The 27,083-nt window shown below is 39.5% G+C and overlaps 2 protein-coding genes across 9 annotated transcripts in view; one reads left to right on the top strand and one right to left on the bottom strand.

The window, feature by feature from the left end:
• The window catches only part of PRKD3 (protein kinase D3), a 50,124-nt gene extending 45,901 nt beyond the window's left edge, over positions 1–4,223 (top strand). For all 5 annotated transcript variants that reach the window (XM_058164699.1, XM_058164708.1, XM_058164691.1 and 2 more), the window contains 2 exons: positions 987–1,072; positions 1,956–4,223. In XM_058164699.1, the coding sequence (XP_058020682.1) occupies positions 987–1,072; positions 1,956–2,129 (260 nt within the window). In that variant the 3' untranslated portion in view covers positions 2,130–4,223. The remainder of the gene's footprint in view (positions 1–986; positions 1,073–1,955) is intronic.
• NDUFAF7 (NADH:ubiquinone oxidoreductase complex assembly factor 7) lies at positions 4,213–27,013 on the bottom strand. 4 transcript variants are annotated; one of them, XM_058164736.1, is made up of 10 exons: positions 26,710–27,012; positions 24,330–24,493; positions 23,489–23,569; positions 22,146–22,256; positions 19,860–20,067; positions 18,754–18,812; positions 17,189–17,302; positions 16,422–16,565; positions 14,213–14,386; positions 4,213–6,119 (listed from the first exon to the last, which is right to left on the bottom strand). In XM_058164736.1, exons 1-10 carry the CDS (start codon positions 26,903–26,905, stop codon positions 6,036–6,038), a joined length of 1,335 nt encoding a protein of 444 aa, XP_058020719.1. In that variant the 5' UTR covers positions 26,906–27,012; the 3' UTR covers positions 4,213–6,035. The 4 variants fall into 4 exon arrangements, with proteins under 4 accessions (XP_058020719.1, XP_058020711.1, XP_058020704.1 ...); XM_058164728.1 differs by lacking the exon at positions 4,213–6,119 and adding an exon at positions 12,511–13,785 and having other exon boundaries at positions 14,294–14,386; positions 26,710–27,013; XM_058164721.1 differs by lacking the exon at positions 4,213–6,119 and adding an exon at positions 12,511–13,785 and having other exon boundaries at positions 26,710–27,003.
• Between the last annotated feature and the right edge of the window lie 70 nt (positions 27,014–27,083).

Here is a 27,083-nt window from a genome sequence, read left to right as displayed (position 1 = left end):
CAGCTGTCACCACGGCATTTTCTACAACCTTCGCAACAAAGCGAAGGTTGAGACTGGACGATAATTACCCAAAATAGCTGGGTCCAAAGAGGGCTTTAAGGAGGGTCTCACCACCGCCTCTTTCAAGGCGGCAGGAAAACCCGTCCAACAACGGCGTTGATAATCCTCTGAGCCAGCCTCGTGTCACCGCCTGAGTGGCCAGTACCAGCCAGGAAGGGCACGGGTCCAGTAAACATGTCGTGCCGTGAAGCCTCCCCAACAACCTGTCCACGCCCTCGGAGCCACAGGGTCAAACTCATCCCAAATGTGCTCAACAAGACGTGCCTCCTCTCCCTCGCTTGGATCATCCCAAATTCGGTCCAGACCGTCCCTCAGCTGAGCGATTTTATCGTATAGATAACCACTAAACTCCTCGGCCCGTCCCTGCAAAGGGTCATCCCGCACCTCCTGATGTAGGAGAGAGCGGGTCACCCGAAACAGGGCGGCCGGGCGGTTATCTGCCGACGCAATGAGGGTGGAGGCGTAGGAGCGCCTCGCTTCCCTCATTGCCACTAGGTAGGTCCTAGAATAGGTCCTAACTAGTGTCCGATCAGCTTCGGAGCGACTGGACCTCCAGGTGCTCTCTAGGCATCTTCTCCGGCGTTTCATCTCCCTCAGCCCCATTCTATCCAATGATGGATAGAAACTTGAAGAGGGTGCTGAAACTCCTAAAGCTTGTATGGAATGCCTGCATTGAAAATTAAGAAATAGACAAAGCATCAAATAAGTAATTAGAGGATTTCTACTTTAAGAAACAGTCTAACATGTTTTCAAATTAAAGAAACTTGGTATGTGTGTATGTATGTATTATATATATATATCACTAAAAACAGTTTAACTCTTCCTCTAGAATAAATGAATCCATGAGTGTGAGATGGCTGTGGGAAATAGAATGATGGAAAGGGATGAAATATTTACCCTGATTGCTTTTTTATTTGCCTCCTCAGCTACTGATTTAATAAACAATTTGCTTCAAGTGAAGATGAGAAAACGTTACAGTGTTGACAAATCACTTAGTCATCCTTGGTTACAGGTAGAGTTACATACCATACTAATATGAATCATATCTGACAAGTCTGCAGTGAATTGAGGCCTTGAAAATATTTAAGAATGTTACTTAATTCAAACTTTCTATCATCTTCCCTGTCCCATTTTTTTGAGGTATTATTCTGCCTTTTTAACAGGTTGTGTTCAATTATCAATAATATTCATGTATTTATGTATTACCATTGGCTTAGATATTCTTTTTATATTTATTATTTATGTCCTCTTCCTCACTCTGAAAGAACATGGAGCAGGATGTATAGTAACTTTGGGTTTACAAAGTCTGGGAAAGGGCAAAAAAGAGCCCCACTTAATTATTCAGATTTAATGGGTCAACTCAGATGGAGAACCTAGATGATACCCACTCACAGGATGTCCGTTATTTGTCCTCACCAACAATTAATCTGGTGGCCTTTCTATGGAGGAAGAGGGCTTAGGATAGCTGATAGCTATATCAGGAGCAACGAAAAGGCAGTTTTTTGTGGCCTTGGGTACATAACGGTTAAAAATATAAAGCAACACTAATTCTCATCTTTTTTTGGTATAGCTTTTTCTTTAAACCCCCCAATTCAAATCTATTCTGTAAAATCTGTAACATTGCCTAACTTATCCCATGTATTTTACTAGTTTATATTTTCTGTTCTTTTTTAGTCAGCTGTTTTACCAGGTATCCAATCTGGCTTCTGGTTTAAAATATTATGCATAATTTTGTTTTTAAGATGAATAAATTCTCTATTAAGAATATTCTTTTGCTTGGAAAGGCCAAAGCAAATGGAAATTATTGTCACAAATACATCTGGTCATTGGGAAATGAGTTTGTACTGTATTTTGAATATTGTTAAATTTTCCATTAAGTTTTTTTCTCTTTGCAGGATTATCAAACATGGCTTGATCTTCGGGAGTTTGAAACTCGCATTGGAGAGCGTTACATTACCCATGAGAGCGATGACGCTCGCTGGGAAGAACATGCATATGAGCACAATCTTGTATATCCCAAACATTTCATTATGGCTCCCAATCCAGATGATATGGAGGAAGATCCATGATTCATTGGAAAAAGCATTTTAACCAAGTTCTGATACTTTGGAACAATTGATGCTTTTGATTGTTCAAATGATTCCGTGTCTAAAGCTATGAAGGCAAGATCCTGCATCACTTTGCGGATGGACATCTGGGAAGCATCTTTATCTTTCTACTTTCTATGATTATGAATATCATCCAGCACTGAGTTAAACACCATGAAGTATTTCTGTAATATTGCCTTATTGGTACATCACAGAGATGTTACTGACAGCTTATGTACACAGAGACTTGATGTATGTGAATTTTATTCTTTTTTTTTGTAATTTACACAGTAACAATTTTTAATGTTTTCTAGTTCTTATCTATTTAGGCAAAGATACTATTTTCTGGTATTTAGATAACATTTATAAGGAAGCTATAAAGAATCATGAACATATATGCCATGACCAAAAACTAAAAATATGCAAAACTTTTCATTCTGAAATGTCTTGAGTACAAAACTTCATGAAACTTTGCAAACATCCTTTTCAAGTGCAAAATTGAAAAATTGAGGCATATAATTCAATAAAACAGTTTGTTAAGCTATGGGAATGCAGAATAGCAATAGTACCTGAATACCATACACATTGTACAAGCTACTGCAACTTAAGTTGAAGTTCTGACAATGTGTTCTCATCTCTGCATATATCTTTTTTTTAATTGCAAGATTCCTTGGTAATTTTATTACCTAAGCATTCCAAAATAAAAATGCTTTTGTAACTTTTCTACCTTTCTAGCAGGTTTGTAGTCACTTTCTGAGTGCAATTCTCTAAAAGATTAGATGCTAGAAAAATAGATAATTGAAGCATTTAATATGAGAAAGCTTAAACAGAATATAATGCATTATTTAATTTGAAAAGAATATAGTTTCCTTTTAATATTTTTATATTGGTTTGTCTGTTAGCCAAACACTCCTATTTTCAGTTGTAGCATTTTCTAATATCCCAATTTCAGATAGTTTGTAATTGACAAACCTTTTTCAAGATGATGGGAAGTAAAATGCAGAAAATTATAACCTCATCAATTCATTTTTATCCTCATCAGTAGTAACAACCAGAATGAGTTCATGCAGAATGAAGAATAGTATTTTATTGACTCCTTATCATTTAATAATTAATGATGGAAAAATTGAGGGACTGTACTGAGAAAGACATACAGAAGTATAGTCTTAATCAGAATTAAATCAAGAAAAAACATATTTCTCTTTTCTAGCTAATGAACTAATAATTTGCCAACTGCTACCTTGCCTGCATTAGATGTTAGTCAGGGCTGGAAAAGACATCCACTGCAGAGATGGGGGATGATAAATATATCTTACTGATTGAAAGATAATATTCAAAAGTACTTAAAGATATGCTGGAAGTTGACATGGAATAGTTTAAAATATTCTCTTAGACTGAAAATGTCCAAGCAAGCTAAATCACAGCCTAATCTCTATTAGAACTGAACGTATCTGTTTTCCGTGACATTTTTATAAATTTATAAATTCAGATGTCCCCAGTGGTATTCATTAACAGGGCTATTGTATATGTCTCCTTAGAAATATATCCCACTGAGTTCAATGGGACTTACTTCCAAGTGAGTATGTAGTATGAATACCTATAATTTAAATAGTTACAAGTCACTTCTAGAGAATGTACTTCATGTTATGCCTGTTAGGTTATTCTTTTGTTTTCAGGATAACAATGTTTTATAGCAGTAGAACAAGAATACAAATGTTATTGGGGCCAAAGAAAAAAATAACTGGAATGTTTTTATTCTATAAAGCTGTTACACACACTTTACAATAAAATTGCATAGCTAGCATTCTTAAACTGTTCCTTTGAATGCCTAAATTACTGCATCAAAACTTTAAATTGGCATTTGTTCTGGATGAATTTGTACCCAGAATTGCATTAGCATTAATATTTCTTTGTGAGGTAAGTTGCATTCATCGAAAAATAGTGCTGTATTGATTCTAGAAAATACTTTAGTAAAACCTATAGTCTCAAAAGACACTGTCAAGTACTTTTTATATTTTTATATATCTCATTGTTTGTAAATATCCTCTAAGCTTGAAATAAATTTTATTTCCCTACTGTGTTTTTTTCTATTCATAAAAAGACTTGTGGTAAGAGATCTATTGAAATATATTAGAATGATTAGTATTACAATATTGTCAAGTTAGTTTGAATCTGTTATGTGAAATTTGATCCAGTTCTAGATTTTTCCTTAAGCTCACTAAGATGCACTATTGAAGTGAAATATGAGACAACAGCTAGTGTTTTTAATGATATTCTTGGCAATAGCTTGTAGCAAACTTGAGTTGCAACCTTTTTGAATAGCCTGTTTAGCCAAGACATGTTGGATGTTTTATTATTATAAGCATGATATAATAGTTGTGGAATTTAGGAAGGAGACCTCAGAAATTAGGACAGGCTGCTTATGTTAAAAAGCAAGAATGAGCCAGTGCTTATATCGTTTTCTGTCCTTCATTTTTCTGAAATGAATTACATATCATATTAATACATTAACCATTTATTACAACAAAATAGTATAGAGCTGCATTTACAAATGAAAAGTTACTTGATTTGTACTAGCTCTCTGTTTTCTGAATATAACCTGCTCGCTAATAGCCATATACAGGTAATCCTTCTCCTTTTTAAAAAAAATAAGTTTATAACACAACACAACACAGCAAACACAAAACACATAACGTACATTCCCTTTTTATAACTGTTTTGTTTCATCACTATTCATTTTTTCTAGTCTCCAGCCACTTGTATCATTTATCCCATATTACATAATGTTCTGTATCTTCCTTTTCTTTAATTTCTTTTGTTAATTTGTCCATCTCGCCACAATCTAAAATTTTCTTTTATCTTTTCTTCCTCTGTTGTTGTATTTCCTTTTTTCCAATTTTGTGCGTATGAAATTCTTGCTGTCGTAACGATATGTAAGATTAGGTATTTTATGTCTTTGGTATAATGTCTGGTAAATATTCTTAACAAGAATGTCTCCCAATGGAATGCGAAATGGGCCAGAAGTGGGTTGCTACAGTGCAATCTGCCCAGAGACTGGCCAAAATTATTTGTGACCTTTGGCCCCAGTTTTTGACTCAGTCATCTGAGCAGAGACACCTTTTCAATTTGCTCCTGTTCAATTCACTTCTGGACCTTAGGAAAATTCAAGATTCAGGTTTTTTTCATTCCCTGCTCCGTTTCTGTCATCATTCCCTGGCTTCTACCCTTGTGCTAGCGTTTGACAGCACTGCATAAAAGCAGAAGCAGCTTCAGCTGTCTTTCACGGACACGGCCGCTTGGCCACCAACCCGCTGGACATCCATTTGGGAGGGGAGGCAGCTTCAGGAATTCGGCCCCAGCCTCCAGCCGCAGGGCACTAATCCGGCTTGTGCTTAGACTTAGTGGCAGCGCCGAAGGCGCCCAATATGCGATGGCCATTATCTAGCCGCTCCACGTCGTTTCCTCAGGAGTCGGATTTTAGCTAGTCATCTTGCTCCTGTGGATCGGACAGCATTTAGAAGCCTACCCCGCCGACTAGGGTAGCAGCTAGCATGGGATGTGCTTTCTTGCCCGATGATCTTGCAGCTATCAGCTGAGGAGCGGGCTTCAATTTAAAGCAGTGCTTTCACGCCGTACCCCCCCGCTTTGCTTCTAAAGAGCTGCGGAGGTTTCTTCCATTACCATCAGACTTGGAATACCGGTGCTGGCAAGTCCTAGGTGTGTCCTAGGCAGACCATCCGAGTCCTAGGTGTTGCTCAACAACTCTACATTCCTGCTCCCAAGCTCTTCACGGATGTAGTTTGCAACCAGTGGAGCAGCCTGGCATCTCTTCTCACTCCCAGTGGTTCGGAAAGACAAAATTATAACATGGAACCTCAATTGGCTCAACTATTGCAGGTACCCTCCGTAGAACATTCGATTGCTGCCCTGGCTTCTCCCTCTTCTTATTTGGCCGGGGATCCCTCTGAGAGCCTAAAGCCAGAGGAGAAAAAATTGGAATTATCCTTTAGGAAAACGTACCAGGCGGCTGCCTGGGCCATACAGGCCTCCACGGCGGCATCCTTCTTCAATCGATCTCAACTGATCTGGCTTCAGGAATTGCAGGCCAGATTGTCGCCTAGCGAGGTTCGCCTTCATCAGGACCTCAACAAGATCATTGTTGCTGCTCAATTTTCAGCAGATGCGACATTAAATTCTGCCAAATTTTCTTCTAGGGCCCTGGCATCAGCGGTCACCTCCAGGAGGCTATTATGGCTCCAACAGTGGCCAGCCGAATTTAAGGCCAAATGGAGGCTGGCATCTTCCCCATATTTGGGTGCCAAACTGTTTTGTCTCTTGAACCCCTACTAGTATATAGGATAAGGATAAGCAAAAGGTGCTCCCTTCTGCGATTAGAAGAGCGGATAGGCGTGCTGCCCCTTATTATCGCAGACAGCCCTTTCATTTCAATCCACAGGAGGGCTCCTCTCAGCAACACCCCTATGTACAGGGAGCGGGGTGTCAACCCGACAAATCTTCCTTTTGTAACCAATCCCGTCAATTTGGCACTCAAAGATGTCCCTTTCGCGGGTCTGGCAACCGCCAGTTCTGCAGACAAAAATGACTTACCCCCAACTCTGCAATTGGAGGGAGGTTGAGCCTCTATGTAGACCAGTGGGACCGCATAACAACAGACAGTTGGGTCCTCGTGACCATTCGGCGAGGACTATCGCTGGAGTTCCTCTCCAGCCCACCCGACCGCTTCATACAATGCCCTGTCTTCAACAACAGTTTAAGGCGGGATCTGATGGAACGTGCGATTCAGCACCTCCTAGACATAAAAGCAGTAGAACTAGTTCTGCTAGAACAATGGAGATGGGTTTTATTCCATCCTGTTTGTTGTACTGAAGTGCTCGGGGGGCTGGAGGGCAATTCTGGACCTAAAGTCCCTCAACACCAACTTGGTCTACAAGAGGTTCAAAATGTGTTCCCTTCTCTCAATTTTGCAAGGGATTCGTCCCGGAGATTTCATGGCCTCAATCGATCTGTTGGAAGCGTACCTTCACATCAGGATCTTACCAGATCATCAGAGATTCCTAAGATTTTGTTATGCGGGTTGCCACCTTCAATACTATGCCCTGCCCTTCGGCCTGACCTCGGCCCCGCGCTGCTTCACAAAAGTATTAGCAGCCCTAGCAGCCCACCTGTGACTATCCAGGGTGAGACTGCAGGATTATCTAGACGACATATTGATTCAGGCCTCCTCTCTCCGAGAAGTGACACAACACCTAGACTTGACAATACAAACCTTACAGGACCATGGGTTTCTGGTGAATTACCCAAAGAGTCATCTGATACCAGTCACCAGGTTGAACCACCTCGGAGCCATCATAGATTCCGCCCTGGGGCAGGTCTTCCTGTCCCAGGAACGGAGGGACAGCCTATGGGCCTTAGTAGTTCAGGTTCTGCGGCACCGCAAGATTCCTAGGCCACACTATCTGAACTACTAGGCAAAATGATCTCTTGCATACAAATTGTGCCATGGGCTCGGCTACACGCCCAGAGCCTTCAATGGCTCCTACTACCGTATCAACAAGCGGGCACTGCCAATTTTCCATGTTGGGGGGAACGGCAGTCAGGCATGGGTTTAGCCTCCTGTCTGCCTTTAGGACAGAGTCTGCAGATCTTTGAAAGCCCCGCCTCCTGTGCTGCCCTCCAGGTTTTCGACTCGGTCCTGCCTGGATCGGATGTGACGTTTCGCTCTGGCAAGATTGCCTTGTTGATTGCTTTGCTGATTGCTTCGGGCATTGGGTGAAGTCCCAGCTTCGGTCTTTGAAAGCGGCTCACATTTCGGGGGCTGCCAACACCAGAGAGGACTCTCTTAGCCGCAGCATAATAGACCAAGCAGAATGGTCTCTGACTCTGGCTCTGTTCACCGAACTGTCATCCCCCTTTAGTTGTCCGCTGGTGGACCTTTTCTCCTCTTCAACCAATCATCAGGTTCCACAATATTTTACCCGTTTCCCGTCATACGGGGTGGAAGCTGTTGATGTCCTGTGCAGCCGGTGGCCTCCTGGTCTCCTCTACGTTTTTCCCCCTCTTCCCTTGATCACCAGGGTGGTCCGGAAGCTCTTGGATGAACGAGCGGAGTTAATTCTGATAGACCCGTATTGGCCCAGGAGGCCTTGGTTCGCGGACCTGATAGCGCTCTCAGTGTCAGAACCATGGAGAATTCTGGATGACAGGATTGCCTTGTACCAGGGGCCCTTCCTGCACCCAGAACCCCAGTGGCTCTGCCTCACCGCCTGGAGGTTGAGTGGCTCCTCCTAGCTAAGGCCAATGTTCCCGCCAGGGTCATCTCAACAATCCAAGCGGCCCGGTGGGATTCTACCAAGTGGATCTATGAGGCTACTTGGCGCACCTTTGCCTCCTGGTGCACTTCCTGTGGTCTGGAAGCTACCTTGGTGTCCATTGTGCACTTGTTGCAATTTCTACAGGATGGCTTTGATTCCGGCCTTGCCCCCAATACCCTTCGGAGCCAAGTGGCGGCGATTTCCTCGGTCTGGACCTGTGGCTCATCATCTTCCCTCTTCAGGGAGCCTTTGATTCACAACTTTTTTGAGAGGGGCCACTAACCTTAGACCTCCAGTGGTCCATCAGTTTCCGACCTGGAATTTGAATAAGGTTCTGACCGTCTTGACTAGTGCCCCATTCGAACCACTCAGGGAGGCTTCACTTCGGTTCCTGTTGCTCAAGGTATTGTTTCTTGTGGCCGTCACCTCGGCCCGCCGGGTATCGGAACTTTTGGCTCTCTTGGTCTGTCAGGATCTCTGCGTTTTCCACAGGGACAGTGGTCCTGTGGCTCGCCCCCACATTTCTCCCTAAGGTAAACACTCTATTCCACAGAACACAGGAACTTGTGCTTCCTAACTTTTGCCTGAGACCTAACCACCATCTGGAGCGCATTTGGCACACGCTCGATGTTAGACAGGCTCTCAAGATATACATAGACCGTACCTCACCCTTCAGGAAGACGGAGGCCCTGTTCGTCTCCTTCCAGCCAGCTTCCATGGGCACAGGTGTTACCAAGGTGGTCTTGGCTAGGTGGATCAGATCCATCATTGTCATGGCCTACGAGAGGCAGGCACTGTTGGTGCCGCGACATATCACAGCCAACTCCACCAGGAGCGCGACGTCGGCAGCCTGGGCTACTCAGGCACCCCTAGAGGAGGTGTGCAGAGCAGTGGCTTCGTCACCCTGACTCCATTCATCCGCCATTATAAACTGGACTCGTATGCATCAGCTGACGCTTCCTTCGGTTGGCGGGTGCTACAGGTGGTACACCTGGACTTGGCGGTGGCAAGTCGCCCTTCTCCCTCCCGATAGGACATCGAGCTTTGGTACGTCTCCATGCCCGACATGGAGAATGGCTGTTGGCTTACCTGATACGCCCTTTCTTGGAAAGGGGGGAACGGCAGTCAGCCCCACCTGTGCGAAGGGCCGACCTGGGGTTGTTGGGGTGGGTGGACACTAATTCTCTCTCATTTCAGTACGACACGTCAGTCTGCGTCGACATCCTTGCTGAAAAGCTGGAGAACAGCACAGGAGGCGGGACTTTCAAAGATCTGCAGACTCGGTCCTAAAGGCAGACAGGAGGCTAAACCCATGCCTGACTGCCGTCCCCCCTTTTCCAAGAAAGGGCGTATCAGGTAAGTCAACGGCCATTTTCAGACAAGGACCACGGTTCCTTGTGAGACAGTCCTGGTGAGACAGTCCCTCCACTGATGGGAGTCATCAGCCCTCGACGGGTTTCCCCATTCAGGAGCCCCAGAGGATAGTTTTGACATCAATCGCCAGCCTTTATGGCTGGGGAGCCCACCTCGACTCCCAAATGGCTCAAGGTCGCTGGTCCCCACAGGACCTAGCAAACAACATAAACTGATTGGAGTTGAGGGCGATCCATCTGGCTCTGAGACAATTTCAGAGCTCCGTCCAGGGACATCACGTACTCATACTGACGGACGTTGCTGCAAAGGCACACGTCAACCGCCACGGCAGTACCCGCTCTCATGAAGGAAGCCCTTAAACTGGGCAGGATGGACTCGACAAGGGCTGGTCCACAACACTATCAGAAGACAAGTGGTGGCCCTTTCCATCATCTTGTAGAGGACAGACGGAGCTGCTGGCGCACCATCCAGTCATCCGCAGATTCCTGCGGGGGGCAAGTAACATCCGTCCTCTGGTTGTTCACAGATACCCTACCTGGGACTTACCCAGGGTGTTAAAGGAACTGACTCTACCACCCTTCGAGCCCTTGCACACTGCGAGCCCTTAAGGTGGCATTCCTGGTGGCCATCACGTCGGCACAGCCTATTTCTTAACTGGTGGCCCTTTCTGTGCGGGACCATCTTTGTATTTTCCATTCAGACGAGGTCGTTTTGCGACTTGACCCCTCGTTCATTCCCAAGGTGAACTCCTTGTTCCACAGAGCCTAGGACGTCATATTGCCTAACTTCTGTCCTCGGACTTCCCATGCCTTGGAGAAAATGTGGCATACCTTGGTTGTTTGACGGGCCCTTAAAATTTATATCAATCGAACTGCGCTCACCAGGAAGTCTGAGGCTCTCTTTGTTTCATTCCAGCCGACTTCACTGGGCACTAAGGTGTCCCCTTCAGCTATCAGTTGCTGGATCAGAGCGTGTATCGCCCAGGCTTATGAAAGTCAGGCACTGCCTGTTCCCAAGCGCATTACTGTGCACTCAACACGAGGTGCAGCTAGCACCACTGCCTGGGCCACGCAAGCCTCCCTCGAGGAAATTTGCAGGGCGGCCACTTGACTTCTTCGCCTTTTATAAGGCATTATAAATTGGACGTATATGCTTCTGCAGAAGCTTCATTTGGGAGGAGGGTCCTTCAACAGGTTCATTTGGCCCTGGGGGCTCCAGCTCCAGTCCCCACTCCATCCCACCCTTAGGACAGCCAAATTTTGGTATGTCCCACTTCTGGCCCATTCCACATTCCATTGGGAGAAAAGGGCATTGGTCCTACTCTGAACACCTCTTCTCCAATGATGCAGAATGGGCCAGCCCCACCCAACCTTAGGGGCCCTGGAGCCGGTCCTTACTAACTTTTGGCTGAGCTTCTCTTTCAGGCTATCTTCACTGAAAACTGGGGCCAACGGTCACAAGAGGAGGCATGGCCAACAATTTTGACTCAGTCTCTGGGCAGATTACACTGTAGCAACCCACTTCTGGCCCATTCTGCATCATTGGAGAAGAGGTGTTCACAATAGGACCAACACCCTATTTCCAATCAATTGCTTGGTTCGTTATTTTTTCTAGCCATTTTTTGATTTTGGCCTAATACTTTTTTGCAGCCGGACATGTCCACCAAAGATGACAATATGTTTCATAGATCTTGTTACACTTCCAGCAAATTGGTGAATTGTTCAGACACATCTTAGCGATCCTTGCCGGCGGAAGGTGCCATCTGTAAAACATCTTCAACTGGTTCTCCTTGAATGCTGCAGACATAGTTAATTTTGCATTTACTTGCCAACTTTTTTCCCCATCTCTCCAGTTTTATATTATAGTTAAAAAAAAATTGCCCATTTGATCCTTGTTTCCTTAACTACTTTGTCTTCCATCTTGTATCGCAGTAAGAATTTGTATATCTTACTAATTAATTTCTCCTCTGTCCCTTGTATAATTTTGTCCAAGTCATACCGCTTGCTTTGTATTCCATATAGTTTTATGTCTTCTTTATGTTTAGACTGAATTTGTGTAAATGTCCACCAATCAATTTCCCTACCTAAATCTTGTTCCAATTCCTGTTTTGTTTTCATATTTCCTTGTTCTTTTAATATATCACTATACCTAATTCTCTTATCTAACTCAATTAAATTTGGGTGCTTTAATATTTCCGTTGGTGATATCTACCTTGGTACTTTTGTGTAGTGCTGTTTTTTTATTTTTAACCACATTTGTAGCAATGCGTTCCTTAATATGTGCCTTCTAAAGTAGCTGTGTGTTTTGTATTTTTCATCCTAAAGGAATGCATGCCATCCTACTTGTAGGTCGTGTCCCTCTATTGCTAAGACTTTTTTATTTTTTAATTCTTTCATTTTTTTAACCAGATTAAACTGGAAGCTTGGTAGTATAATCCCCATTCTAGGAGTGTTAATCCCACTTTGTCTTATGTGTCCTGTAGAAGTTTAAGTCTTATTCTCGGCCTTTTCCCTTGCCATATAAATTTAGTAACAATTTTATTTAAGGTATCAAAAAAAAATTTCTGACGTTTATTGGGATAACCAGGAACAAAAATAGTATTTTTGGCAGTGTATTCATTTTAATCATCGCGATTCTCTCCAAAAATGAGATCTGTAGGTTTTTCCAAGATTCTAGATCTTTTTTTATTTGTTGTAAAATTTTATCATAGTTGTCTTCCTTAATTGAGGAACATTTAGCTGTAAGCCAGATCCCTAGTTATTTTATCTTCTTGGTTGTTTGTATTGTTATACTATCTTCCAATTCTTTTTCCTGATTTTTTGTGAGATTTTTAGTTATTAATTTAGATTTGCTTTTATTGATCTTTAGTCCCGCTACCTCGCCAAATTCTTCTATTTTTTCTATCAGTTTTGGTCCTGATTCTAATGGATCCTCCAAAATAAACACCATATCGTTGGCAAATGCCCGGACCTTATATTCTTCCTTCTTAATTTTTAGGCCTTTTATTTCCTGATCTTCCCTTATTTCATCAAAAGGGTTTCTAAAGTTAAAATAAATAGAAGTAGCGACAGTGGGCACCCTTGTCTAACTCCTTTGGTTATATCAAATTATTCTGTAGTGTCCTGATTTATAATTACTCTTGCTGTTTGTTTGGTATAAATTTTTCCTATCATTTTTTCAAATTTTGTCCCAAATTCCATAAATTTCAACTGTTTTATGATAAATTCTCTTATGACAATTGAGACTGGAATTTCTGTTGTTAAGCGATGTAGTCGTAAAGCACAGCCCCATCACTTAGTGACGGCAACTCCCTGCAGTCCTGGTTGTTGTTGTTTACTGAATCTGTGGCTGTCAATGGGGAAGCCAACAGGAAGTTGCAAGCCCCAGATTGGCAGGCAGCTACTGCTAGGTTGAGAAGAGAAAGAGGGTGTGTATGAGAACAGTGAAATTATTATCCCACAAATTTGGAAATTCTCAGGGGGGGGGGGATTAAAGAGCCAATTTTAATTATGAAACCCTTTCACAGTACAGTATTGTACATTTTTTCCGTCTAAAATTCCTACCATTCAGCAGCATTGTTTTATTTTTAATTTTACCATATCAATGATTTCCTATATTGGCTACATGTTGCAGGAGTATGATTGAAATCTTCCACAGTTAAGGTAACTCAACTGTCTTCCTAATAGAACTAAGTATAGATCCTTAGGGAAATCTAGATTTTTACCAGAATGCATATTTTGATTTGGGATTCATTTCCATAAAAGTTCTCCAAAGCCAGCAACAGGTGATGAAAGTGAGTGGTCTGGCTTAAGTCTATAATGAGGTAAAAGGGCAAAAAAATAAAAGCGTTCTCCCATTTTATCCATGAGCATTTGATAACCTTGAAGCAGATGACTTCGAGTGACTGCATCATCAGCATTCTGCAGTAGAACCTACATTAAAAAAAGATATTATTTTCCCATCCCAATATTCACTCCTCTCCTCCCCAATCTGTATATATCATGTAGTTTTAGCTATCAGTTCTGTCTGTTGAGTAAATCCAAGAGTCAAAAGCAATGATTTAAAAAGACCAAACAACTGTTGATTTCTTTTGTTTTCCTGAACAAAAGAAACAGTGGTTAAGATAGAAACCTATCTTCAATCTGCCTTCAGCCGGGAAATTTTCTATCTTTCCGTAGGGCCTAAAGATGTGGCTCTGACAGTTGGCTTGGGGCCCATTATATATATATATATAAACCCAACTTACTTCATAGGGTTGTTGTTTGGATAAAATGAAAGGGTTTCCCTATGTAAGTTGCTTTGAGCTCTTGGCGAAAGCAGGTTATTAATGAACAAATTAATTACAAAGTTAGCCCTCACCTGCAATCTAACATCAATGCCCATATTTTTCAAAAATTCTTTTTGCTTTAAAGGTCCCAAAGTGGCTACTCTTTTCTGTACCATTCTTCGCAAGTAGCTGAAATCTACATCAGCAGTGAGATCTGCAGATCCTGGTGACAGAAATACATCATGAAGTTTATGACCACGGAATCCCTGAAAATAGAAAATAAATAAAACAAGTTCACCTGTATGCTCTCTTAGGTTATGGGTGGTCAATTTTATTTTTGAAGTGAGAGTCCTGATTATTGTTACCCAATTTGTCAGGGAATTAGGATTCTTCCATCGTACCTTTTTAAAAGAATAAATTATTTTCCAAACTTTTTAAAGGGTGAAATATAATATAGAAAATTAGTCAACTCTTATTTGATTCTGTCCTCTCTTAAAAAGGAAGTAGGTACCTAGGCAATTGTGAAGATCTGAAATTTAACTTGAGTCTGAGGAAACAAAGGGACTATTCAATGTAAATCATTTCAAATATTTAGGGCCAGTGGATTGCATCCAAGAATATTAAACTTGGATGGTTTCATGAACTCTTTATTAATTATGTTTGAGAAATCCTAGACAACATGAAGTAGCAGACAACTGAAGAGGTAAATGACCCTCATCTGGGGGATGGGGGGGGGGAGAGAGAGAGAGAGAGAGAGAGAGAGAGAAGAGTATCAATGGAAAGGCACACCAGACAGCCTGTATTGACCTGGGAAAATGTAAAATAAATTGCAAGTGATTACTAAGTAAGTGCTTGGAAACACACAATACTCAGAAGCCACTATGGATTGGGCAGCCACAAAGCAGGATAATTTTACTTCATTTTCTGATTAGTAATTCCTTCTTGTGATTGTTGTATACAGTATCTTGATTTCAGCAAAGTATCTGACAAGCTATCCTTGACATTTTTAAACAGTAGCTTAATATGTCTGTCTTGATGGTGTGTCTATAAAATGAATTTAAGGTGGGCTCAACGATCATAGTCTAAGAAGCTAATCAATAGTTCTTCATAAAGAGTGAAATGTCAAGCAGCTCAAAAGAGTGGGAAGCTCTTCAAAGACATGGATGAAATGTAGATATAAACTTCACTGCATCTGGCATATTGGAATAGCAATCATAAAACACAACTGACAGTCCTGGAGATGAGGGGAGAAAGCTACAGAATTTATATCAAATCATACTTCAAATTCTGCTTTTATGAAGTGAGAGGTTTTAAACTAGTCTTCCATGCATTCAGGCCTGTCTATTGGAGACAAATGTTTACATTTTTTCCCATTCCTGCTTTCCTTCTAGATAGCTGGGCTGGCAACCTTTCACAGTCAGAGCTCTAACATCAGATATTAAATGAGAGGCCACAAGACTCAGTCCTAGGGATGTACTCTCCCTGTACAGGAAGAGGGGAAATAATGCTTATCAAAAAATGCAGAGGCATACGAAGGGGAATATCTGGACTGGGAACAATATGTGTGAAAATCATCTTAAAATTGCCACTGATCACAAGCTGAATAGAATCAGCAATGTCCCAGAGCTGCCAAAAACACAAACTGAAGAACAGTTTCTAAATTATGGGAAATACTAATTCCACTGTATCTTGCATTGCTTAGATTTCATCACAATTCTGGGTGCACCGCTTTATGAAAGATTCAAACAAATTGCAACAGATACAACAAAAGGCAATAATAGGTAGGGAATGGATGCTGAATCTCATAAGGAGAAATTGAGAGATTTAACTATATTTAGTTGTATGAAAAAGAATAGGGTGATGACAAGGCATTCTTTGAGTACTAGAAGAGGTAGTGCATAGAAGAAAAAAAAAGACAACACACAATCTCTGTTATCCCAGAATAGCAAATACTAGCGATAAGAACAGTTTCACATGGAACCAATTAAAAGAAAAGTGGTTGCCTTTAACTGGACAAATTTAAGAAGAAGTTGGACATTATCTGTTGTGGTTACATTAGTGTTTTGTACTAAGCACAAGTTTACAGGTGATGGCATAAGTGGCCCCTTCCAAATCTACGATTTTTATTTTAAAAGGATGTAACTTTTCATTCAATATAAATGACTTATAATAGACTGCAATAAATCTGAATATTTGTAGGTAGGAATAGAAAGTACTGTTAGTTTGTATCTCTTCTTCTTTCTACCACCCAACTGAAATAAACATATTCAAACTACAATGAAGTTATACAAATCAACTTACTCGGAAAGTATCAGTTTTGGTTCCATCATGACCATAATCTATAATCAGTGCTGCTCCTCCATTGTTTTCAACATTAGAAGCAAGCTTCTGGATGATGACACCGGCATCAGGACATACTTCCACATGATCTCTGGATTCTTGATCCTAATATAAAATTTAAGTTGAACTATAATTGTTAAAACAATCCATAATACCATGTTGCAATATACATCTTATACAAAGGACAGTGATTTTTGAATTATTACTCTCCTTGCTAAGCACCATGTTTATAAGGGAACAGGAATGTTTCAACAGAACTTCAATTTCTAGACAGCTTTAGAAGAAATATAGCAATAAATTAATTACATCCTGTCTTAGTAAAGGATTCCTGAAAGGAATCCATATAAAGAAGTTAACTCTGATGCATATGTTGACTAGAATATATAACATCCGTTTTAATTTAATTGTATTATTAAACATTTTGATTAAATCAAGGTGACAATATTTTTCTGGGAATTAAATAGACCATTACTGCCTTTCTAAAAACAAAAAAGGAATATTGCACATTTAGTTCTGTCTGGCATAGCTTTTCCATATTAGTACAAGAGAAATGCATAAAACAGCAGCTGGAAAGAATTTATAACAGTTACGATTGCTTCAGCTAAATACATTTTAAAGAAAGATGATCTTTGACCATTATAGAATTACAGTACAATTTCAAAATTTCAAAATAAAAACCCACCAGATTATATAACCTAGAAATAGAATGAAAATAATCAGAAATTTACATGTATGAAGGATTTTGAGGCAGGAGTAGCAGATAGTGCAAGGACAAATCGCAGCTTATCAGAAGCTTCTGGATCAATATCAACAAACAACTCACGCCACCCATTTTCTGTTTTCTGTTAATTGAAAAGGCAAAATAAAATACTATGGATTCATTGGATAAGTATACTGATTATTACTTCTGATTAGGCTTGTTTAAAACATGAATCTCGAAATTAAAAACTAATAATTTTTAATTCTGGTGTTAAGTAAAACGTTTTAAAGACTAACATTGGAAGTTTTTTATTTAGCAATTTGTACGATGAAGTGTATCTCCAGCTCAGTATTTAAATTAACGATAAAGTTTCATATACAAATTTAACTTTAATTATACATTTAGAAGTATTTTTGTTTTTAAATGTGCCTATATGCACAACAGCATCTCTGAAGTGGATTGTAGACCATGAAAAAAAGAAGAAAGGGCAAAATATCTCTGTACACGTTTCAAAATTTTGTTGCAAAAAATTGCTAAAGCACAGAAGCTACATTAATTATAATGGTAGTCTGCACACACAATCCTGCAATTTCAGAACTAAATTCTAAGTACTGGAGCATTTGTTAGTAATAACACATCTAATAAGCCAGGATTACCTATAACCAGATGACCTTTGTATAATGGGTTTGCTCAACAATTGCAGCATTCGCTTACAATCACTGCAAAATGTCATAAAATTGAGTGAGGTCCTGCTTTATGACCTTCATGACTTATCGTCAAAATTGTGGATACAATTACAGCTGTGCACTGAGGACTATCTGTAGTCATGAATTTGATCTTTCCCTCTTTTGAATTTGTGATTGTGCATAGGGCTTCTCAAATTCATCTGCTGAGGGTCCATAAAATCTGCAGTGTATTTTACAGTGCACGATAATTACATTATTCTTTTATGTTTTGTGACTTATGTAATAAGTATACTTATAAGATTGTATAGTCACTTGGAATATATGTCAATACTGTAATTATATATTTAATATTATATAAAAACTCTGGTTTCTTATATATTAAAGAATATATAATTGAAAAGTTCTCAATAATGATGTGACTTTTTTCTTATTTGCAAGTATCACAATACATTCCTCATAGAATTTATTATAATAGCTATCGTATTTTTCGGACTATAAGATGCACCAGAGTATAAGACGGACCTAGATTTCGAAGAGAAAAACAAGAAAAAAAAGTTTTTGCCCTCTGTGCATCCGGTTTTTGCCCTCCCTGGCCCCCAGGAGCACTCTGCAGGCCTCCCAAACCCTCTGTGTGTCCACTTTTTGATAAAAACGGGCCCATTTTTGGCAAATGGGACATGAGGGGATTTTGGGAGGCCAAAAACAGGGCCATATTGAGTTTAGAAGACATACCAACATTTCCACTAACTTTTTGTGGGGACAAAAGTGTGTCTTATAGTCTGAAAAATACGATATCTTAAAGTAAAAATATCTATATTAATAAGGTCCCTATTTCTATAACAAATATTCAACAAATATTATAAAAATACTGAAAAATTTTAAAGCCAAATCTTGTGAGTGATCATACCTGAAATTTATGAATAGGCAGCGCATCAAGAAATTCATGTGCTAAATAAAAACTATTGCCTAGGAAGAGTGGAAAAAAGGATCAGTCAAAAATAAAAATGCCTTAATTTCTTTAATATACAGCCAAAATCTTTATTAGGAACTATTTTTATGAATGACCCATTTAAGCTAAATCATGAGTCAAAATCACTAAAATCATGATTTTAGTGTACTCAATTATATTTCAATATATATTGCAGGAGTAAGTGCTTTTATTTTACTTATCAAGAAAACTGCATGGACAAATGAGAAACAATGAATGTTGACTGCTGGAGAGAACCTTTCTATCTAGATCAGGGGTGTCAGACTTGTGTCGTCACAGCGGCATCATGTGATGTATTGGTACTTTTTCCCCCTTCGCTAAATAGGGTGGGGGCAGCATGTGACACATCTGGCCCGTGAGTTTGACACCCCTGATCTAGATGGTTACTGAGAGTCGATACCTATTTGAAACCTTAATGGATCAAGGCTTCTAGATTAATTTGGTTACCTTCAGATTACAGATTTAGTTAGAGTGCAGTACTGTAGGCTATTTCTGCTGCCTGCTGGCTGCCTGCAATTTAGCAGTTCAAATCCCACCAGGCTCATGGTTGACTCAGCCTTCCATCCTTCCAAGGTGAGTAAAATGAGGACCCAGATTGTTGGGGACAATATGCTGACTCTGTAAACTGCTTAGAAAGGGCTGTAAAGCACTGTAAAGCAGTATATAAGTCTAAGTACTATTGCTATTGCTATACATCAATAAAACTAACTTGATAGAATGTAAATATACACAAGTCCAAGAGGATGTTACAGGCTTAACATTTCCTGAAATAATTCTTAAATACAAAATGAAGGTCTACTGCAAAACTGTGTTTACAGACATAAACAACTGACTCTTTCAAGGGTTTAATTGGATATTTTGAACGAAATGTTTTCATGCTCGTTAAAGCCAAACCATAGCTACATGTACCTTAACTCTAGATTATCTCCCTTCATTGCAAAATTTATCTTAATTTTAACTATTGACTAATAAATAATTCTTAGTCTCAACTACTGACTGAAAAGCAATAAATGAAATAGTCTTACCTTCTGGCACTTCATTCAAGTTTCTATACCAGAAAATTGGTATTCCAGTCTTACTAATTCCATGCATGTAAGCACTGGAATTTTCTGGCAACTCTACTTTCTCTTTTATCAGCACTGATGCTTGCATTTCACTTAATTTTGGACTGACTTCCACCAAATGAATAGAAATTTCACAGTTAGCAAGTATGGAACTCAGCTGAGTAAGAACCTATGAGTACAGAGAATTACTGTTACAGCTTACATCTAGTATCTGTCTGTTCATTCACCCCCCTAAAACTGGATTTGAAAACAAGAAGAATCCAACATATTTATTTGGTTGGATAAATCTAATCTTTTTCAAATTTATTTGCTGCTCTCATTACCTTGTTTTAATTAATGCTTTTTTGTCCTTTTTCTCTTCTTTCTTTTTTCAAGCTTTGCCTATTCTTGCAAATGTAGCACAATATGCTAAATACCTCATTAGCCTCAGTGTCCCACTCCACACCAGTTCTATATCACTGAGATAAATCTCTCAGGTAGCATACAATAGTTTGGAATGTCTACAAACTGATTCTGGTTAAAGTGGTTAAAGTGCAGTATTGCATGCAAACTCTGCCCACAGCCTGGAATTCGATCCTGAAAGGGCTCAAGGTTGACTCAGGCTTCCATCTTTCCAAGATTGGAAAAATGAGGACTCAGTGTCAGGCCTGGAAACCATACTAGGCCTTAGGTTTCCAGACGCTGCCACATTTTTCCTCTGAGGGGAAGAAGGGGGGTTGAGGGGTATGATAACAGTCTTCAAGCGGTCAAGGTCGGATTGTGTTCACATCTGCAGAAGGAGTGGCAACAAGAGGTTTCGAATAAAGTGGAAGAACGTTGGACCATGTGACCAGCAAAGGAGTTAGGGGGGTGGGATTCTTGGGGTTTGTATAACTGGGAAAAGAATCCGGAAGTTCAGTTTTGGAATTTCACTCATCGTGTGCCAGTTTCCTTATGCTAGTAAAGAACTCTGAAAGACAATGGCTTCTGATTTTTTTTTATGCAGAGGTTTTTCTGGAACCTTGACACTCAGATTGTTAGGGGCAATATGCAAGTAAAGCTTCTACGTTGTAAACTGCTCAAAGATGCTAAAATTCTACTGCTATTTTGTATTAAAAAGAATTAAATAAAAACAAGTCAGTAACACATAGCTATGGCACAAGACTGACACTTAAACAAATAGACAGTTGACAGTTGAATAAATAGACAACATTGGAAGACATTTTTACTTTGGCTTATGCTTTTCTCAATTTAGAAGTGCTGTTTTGTGATCCAATATTGAGACAAAATATGTTAGAATTTAGAATAACACAGTTGGAAGGGGCATTGGAGGTCTTCTAGTCCAACCCCCTGCTTAGGCAGGAATCACGACACCACTTCAGACAAATGGTTATCTAACATCTTTTTAAAAACTTCCAGTGTTGGAGCATTTACAATTTCTGGAAGCAAGTTGTTCCACTGATTAATTGTTTTAAGTGTCAGGAAATTTCTCCTTAGTTTTAGTTGCTTCTCTCCTTGATTAGTTTCCACCCATTGCTTCTTGTCCTACCCTCAGGTGCTTTGGAGAATAGCTTGACTCCCCCTTCTTCGTGGCAGCCTCTGAGATATTGGAACACTGCTATCATGTTTCCCTCTTTTCATTAAACAAGACATACCCAGTTCCTGCAACCGTTCTTCATATGTTTTAGCCTCCAGTCCCCTAATCATCTTTGTTGCTCTTCTCTGCACTCTTTCTAGAGTCTCAACATCTTTTTTACATCATGGCGACCAAAACTGAACGCAGTATTCCAAGGGTGGCTTTACCAAGGCATTATAAAATAGTATTAACACGTGATCTTGATTCTATCTCTCTTGTTTATGCAGCCTAGGGCTGTGTTGGCTTTTTTTGGCAGCTGCTGCACACTGCTGGCTCATATTTAAATGGTTCTCCACTAGGACTCCAAGATCCCTTTCACAGTTACTACTATTGAGCAAGGTACCTCATATACTGCACCTGTGCTTTTCTTTTTTCTTGCCTAATATACATTAGTGTAAACGAAAATATCAAATGTATATAAGGTAAGAGCTTACAAAACATGCACATTAAGAAAGTCTTCATCAATGCATACAAATTTGTGGGTGTATGAAAGTATGTTTATATTTTTGTGCAAGCTTAAACAATCGCGAACAAATGAACTTAATTTTGAAAAATTATGTAACAGAAAATTAGTTCAGCAAATTTGTTCATTAGTACCTAGTACAATACACAAAAAGACTGTTTTTATTTACCCTTAAAATATCGTCTATAAGACTACCTCTTCCTGGGCCCAGTTCTACCAGCTGAAATTTTGGAGATTTTCCTGTAGCCATCCATTCACTAATAAACCAAATACCTATTAACTGAAGAAAAAAATAAGCCTTTTTAGCTGCAAAACTCGACACATTTATAAACTGAGTAATACATGTGTGTATATGTAATATATATAAATCACAGGGAAAGTACCCCCCCCACCCATTTTGCACATAATGAAATTATTTAATGTTGGAGTTTATGGGAGTTAAATAGTTTATGACTGCATTGGATAGACCTTGGAATCATCCAAGGAAGCAGACTAGATCAGGGGTCTCCAACCTTAGAAACTTTAAGGTTAGTGGACTTCAACTCCCAGAGTTCCTCAGCCAGCAAAGCAAAGCTGGCTGAGGAACTCTGGGATTTGAAGTCCACAAGCCTTAAAGTTACTAAGATTGGAGACCCCTGGACTAGATCACTAGTTCTAATACTGGAAATAATGTTCAACTAGTGGAAGAAATTTGTTTCTAGCTCTCCAATTATCCTTGTGGTGTCTCTCTTCCAAGTTCTAGAAATATTTCTTTAGTGCAGCTGAACCCCAAAACTGACATAATGGTGTATGACCAAATCAGAATTTAGTGGAACTGTTATTTCTTGTGATTTCTAAACTATTTCTATTTGCATAGCTTAAAACCACATTTTTCCTTATTTATTTTATTTATTAAAAAAAGATTATGATTTTCACATACTGTATAACAATATTACTAAACTTGCCTGAGTAGAATTTTTTTTTCCAATTAGTGAAATTTAGACCTCAGAAAATGTATCAAATGAGGTAATTACTTTATATTAGGGCATGAAGCTTTCTTTAGTTAGATTGAGCTCAGAGTACTCTAAAACAGAGCACTAATGACGGGAATATAAAAAAAATCACACTACCAATTGTTGTCAAAACATTTAAGTAGAAATTCAAACAGTAGATTATCTCAATAATATTAAAAATATAACAAATTCTAAATTAATTACAAAATTATCAGTTACAAAACACAATGTCTCAAGAACTGTTAAACCATTGAAGCCCAGAAATAAATAATAAAAGAACATTCTTGTATATTCAGACTTTATCATTTATAATCTATAATCAGCTGTCACAAGGCAGAATTCTTATAAATGACAAAAATGACACTAAAAGCTACAGCATCAAGAAAATGTAGTTTTACTTGTTAAGTTCCACCAAGCTTTTGAAATTAATTTTGGTCTTTTATTGCTTTGCTCTTTATCTTAAATGCTTATAACTTAGATAATCATGCACATGAAAAAAATAACTGTACTTTTTAGTTACCTCTCCAAATATCTGACTTATTTCAGGTGAAGTAACAAAATCTCCCTGTTCTCCAAACATATCTTGATGCATATAGTACCCCTGTGGAAAGAGAAAAAACAAATTATTTATTATTTGTAACACTCAGAATCTTAATCCTTGATTATATTCTTCTGCTAGTCTGCTTTAATTCAGAAAATTTGTAATCGTTCTCTAAGAATGATAAAGTATACATGAAAGGTTCCACACCTTGCAATATTATTTATCAAAGGTAAACAGGAAGCTGAAATGATGTAATAGCAGATTTGCTATAATGTAAAAATAAGGTTTGAGATGAGAAAACAAAAATCCCTTGTTTAACATTTATATTTTAAAATGACAAAGGGCTATTTATTTGAGTAGAAGAGAAGGGACAAGCAGGGATCCTTCGGGAGAAGGATATACATACTTATAGTGGATATTTCTATATCTATACCTCTATCTATCTATCTATCTATCTATCTATCTATCTATCTATCTATCTATCTATCTATCTATCTATAATGCATAGCGGAAAGAGAAAGCTTGAGAGTTCATAAAGTTGATGCTATATGGAACAAAACTGTGACTGAATCTGGATGTTCTGCATTGAATACCATGAAGCCTTGTCCCAGAAGGTAAGAAGAAAAACAGATCGTGAAGTGAATGTGTAGCATACCAATCCTGCAGACCTTGTTCAAGCATCGTTTATATGCTATGTTCTGGATAGAAACACGTGAACTACCAATAATCTTTTCTGCCATCCTCACCACTCTCTGCACGGCCTTCCTGTCTGTTTTAATCCCACAAAGCTGACTTCTCTATATTTAATATGTCATCATACCTTCAGTGGATTTGTCAAAACTTCCCGCATATATTCAGCAACTGTAATAGGACCAGTTGATTTTATTTTCATAATGAGATGTTTCAGCATTGGAGTCATGAGGCTTTTGTCTGCTTCTTTATTTTCTGAACTGAAGTGCTGGCATCTCAATAAAGTGGAAAAACCTGTATAAAAAGAAACATGATATATCCTCAAATAATCAGTTTTAATATGTGAAATACTTTTCCAACTATTCATTTTTGTATGTTATTCAAATGGCATTTAGAGAAGTTGAAACTTCACAGGGACTAAGCTAAGATTTAATAAATTTAATTTTGTGCATCATTCAGGCAATTGATCAGTTCTCTTAAAATTCTCCCCTTCTATTGTGAATTTTTATTAGCTTTTGGCTTATTTTAATGAATATGTGCTATTTTAATGAACATGTGCTTATTTTAATGAATATGTGCCAACTCAGAAAGCTCAAACTGCCCAAGGAGCTTCTGATCCAGTTCTACAGAGGAATTATTGAGTCTGTCATCTGCACCTCTATAACTGTCTGGTTTGGTTCTGCAACCCAACAAGACAGACACAGACTTCAGAGAATAATTAGAACTGCAGAAAAAACAATTGCTACCAACCTGCCTTCCATTGAGGACCTGTATACTGCACGAATCAAGAAGAGGGCCATGAAAATATTTACAGATCCCTCACATCCTGGACATAAACTGTTTCAACTCCTACCCTCAAAACGACGCTATAGAGCACTGCACACCAGAACAACTAGACACAAGAACAGTTTTTTCCCGAAGGCCATCACTCTACTAAACAAATAATTCCCTCAACGCTGTCAAACTATTTACTAAATCTGCACTATTAATCTTCTCATCGTTTCCATCACCCATCTCCTTCCACTTATGACTGTATGACTGTAACTTTGTTGCTGATATCCTTATTATTTATATTTATATTGATTGTTTCCTGATTGCTTATTTGTACCCTATGACTATCATTAAGTATTGTATCATTAAGTGTTAAATTTGTACCCTATGACTATTATTGTGTTGTAAATGTTGTACCTTGATGAAGGTATCTTTTCTTTTATGTACACTGAGAGCATATGCACCAAGACAAATTCCTTGTGTGTCCAATCACACTTGTTCAATTCAATTCAATTCAATTCAATTTCTGCTATTGTTATTATTGCTACAATAACTAACGTATCAAAAGCTGGCATCCAAAACATCTAATCTAAATAAGTTCACATCCTGTTTTCTTTACTGATTTGTGTGTGTGTGTGTCTCTCCCTCCCTCTCCCTGGAGGCTTGTGAGACCAAAAATGGGCCCTTTTTTGGCCCCAAGGCCTCTGCGCATCTCCTTTTTGGCTTCCCTGGTCTCCAGAAGGCAGGTGGGGGTCAGTGGGTAGGTGGGGCAGCCTCGTGGTCCCACGCGGGCTGGATTAATGGCTTTGGTGGGCTGTACCCGGACCCCTGCTTTACAGGATAAAACCAGGTCAGCCCTATGTAGTAATGAGTGGCAAGGGAAAGGCCAACTTTAATCATAATGACTACAGAAAGATATTATCCATCATATTAAATACATACATAACATTATTTTTTCCATTATTTATTCAAAATGGGCTGTGATTCTATAGCACACCTATAGGACATGTATGTGTATGGCATGTGTGTGTATATATGTGCGTATATACTTTATACTTTAGAAGGCCAGATCCTGAAGATGAAACTGAAATACTTTGGCCACCTAATGAGAAAGAAGGACTCACTGGAGAAGAGCCTAATGCTGGGAAAGATTGAGGGCAAAAGAAGAAGGGGACGACAGAGAACGAGGTGGCTGGATGGAGTCACTGAAGCAGTAGGCATGAGTTTAAATGGACTCCACAGAGGATGGTAGAGGACAGGAAGGCCTGGAGGAATGTTGTCCATGGGGTCGCGATGGGTCGGACACGACTTCGCAACTAACAACATATACATACACACATATATACATTTTCTTTTGACAGTACGCATCAAAATTTCATTTTTAATGTATGCCAGTGTGTACGCAGAAAAAGTGGTAATAATAAAAAGTGACAATAAAGGTTATCTTATCTGATTATCTTAAAGAGAAGCAGCGGCCACTACAGATAGAAGCACTTACCAGCTATTGTCTACTACTACTACTAAAAAAAAAAAAAAAGCAAGCTCGGGACTTGGCTGGTAGTTTTACCGATTCAAGGACACACTCCTTTAGTTTGAGGTGCGCAGGTACTGCAGGCGGTGCAAAGGAAGCCTGCAAGCCCAGCTTGACTTCACGGAAACGCCAACCCGCTTATATTTTAAACTTGCAAACGGGTACAGTTTATTTGGCACCGAAGAGCATGGAGCTCCACAAGACTTACTTCGGGCTAAAGGGGCACAGACTCGCGCATTCTGGCGGGGCAAGCGAAGAGGCCAGAAGCCCCTTGCGCTGTCCTTGCTGCTAAGGAAACCAACGGAGCGTTCGCACCGCACGCCGGAGCGCGCGGTTTGCAATCCTGAAAGCACGAGCCGCATTGCCTTAGCCTTCTCGCCGTTCTCAGTCTTTCCTCCGCGCATAAGTCCTGGCAGCTCACTAAAAGCGCTCTTTATTAACTAACCAATTCAATCTACAGTCGAGGCTATGGTTGTCCTACACATATTCTTAAGTAATTGCGAAGCCTTCCCCCGTCCCATATTTTTTAAGAAGCCAGAGACTTCTTCATTGTAGTTCGTTTCTTTACTCCCTATCTTCCAA

This window comes from Ahaetulla prasina, chromosome 1, assembly GCF_028640845.1.
Source record: "Ahaetulla prasina isolate Xishuangbanna chromosome 1, ASM2864084v1, whole genome shotgun sequence".
NCBI classification, from domain to species: Eukaryota; Metazoa; Chordata; class Lepidosauria; order Squamata; family Colubridae; genus Ahaetulla; species Ahaetulla prasina.
This window is presented reverse-complemented; position numbering and strand designations above follow the sequence as displayed.

Excerpts from the sequence above, each read along its gene's own strand:
- NDUFAF7 (XM_058164721.1), bottom strand. The coding sequence starts at position 26,905 with ATGCGCGGAGGAAAGACTGAGAACGGCGAGAAGGCTAAGGCAATGCGG. Across the intron at positions 18,813-19,859 it reads CTTGAATGAAGTGCCAGAAG|GCAATAGTTTTTATTTAGCA; the intron begins GTAAGACTATTT and ends CACTCTTCCTAG. Across the intron at positions 13,786-14,212 it reads GCATTGATGTTAGATTGCAG|GTTCTACTGCAGAATGCTGA; the intron begins GTGAGGGCTAAC and ends TTTTTAATGTAG.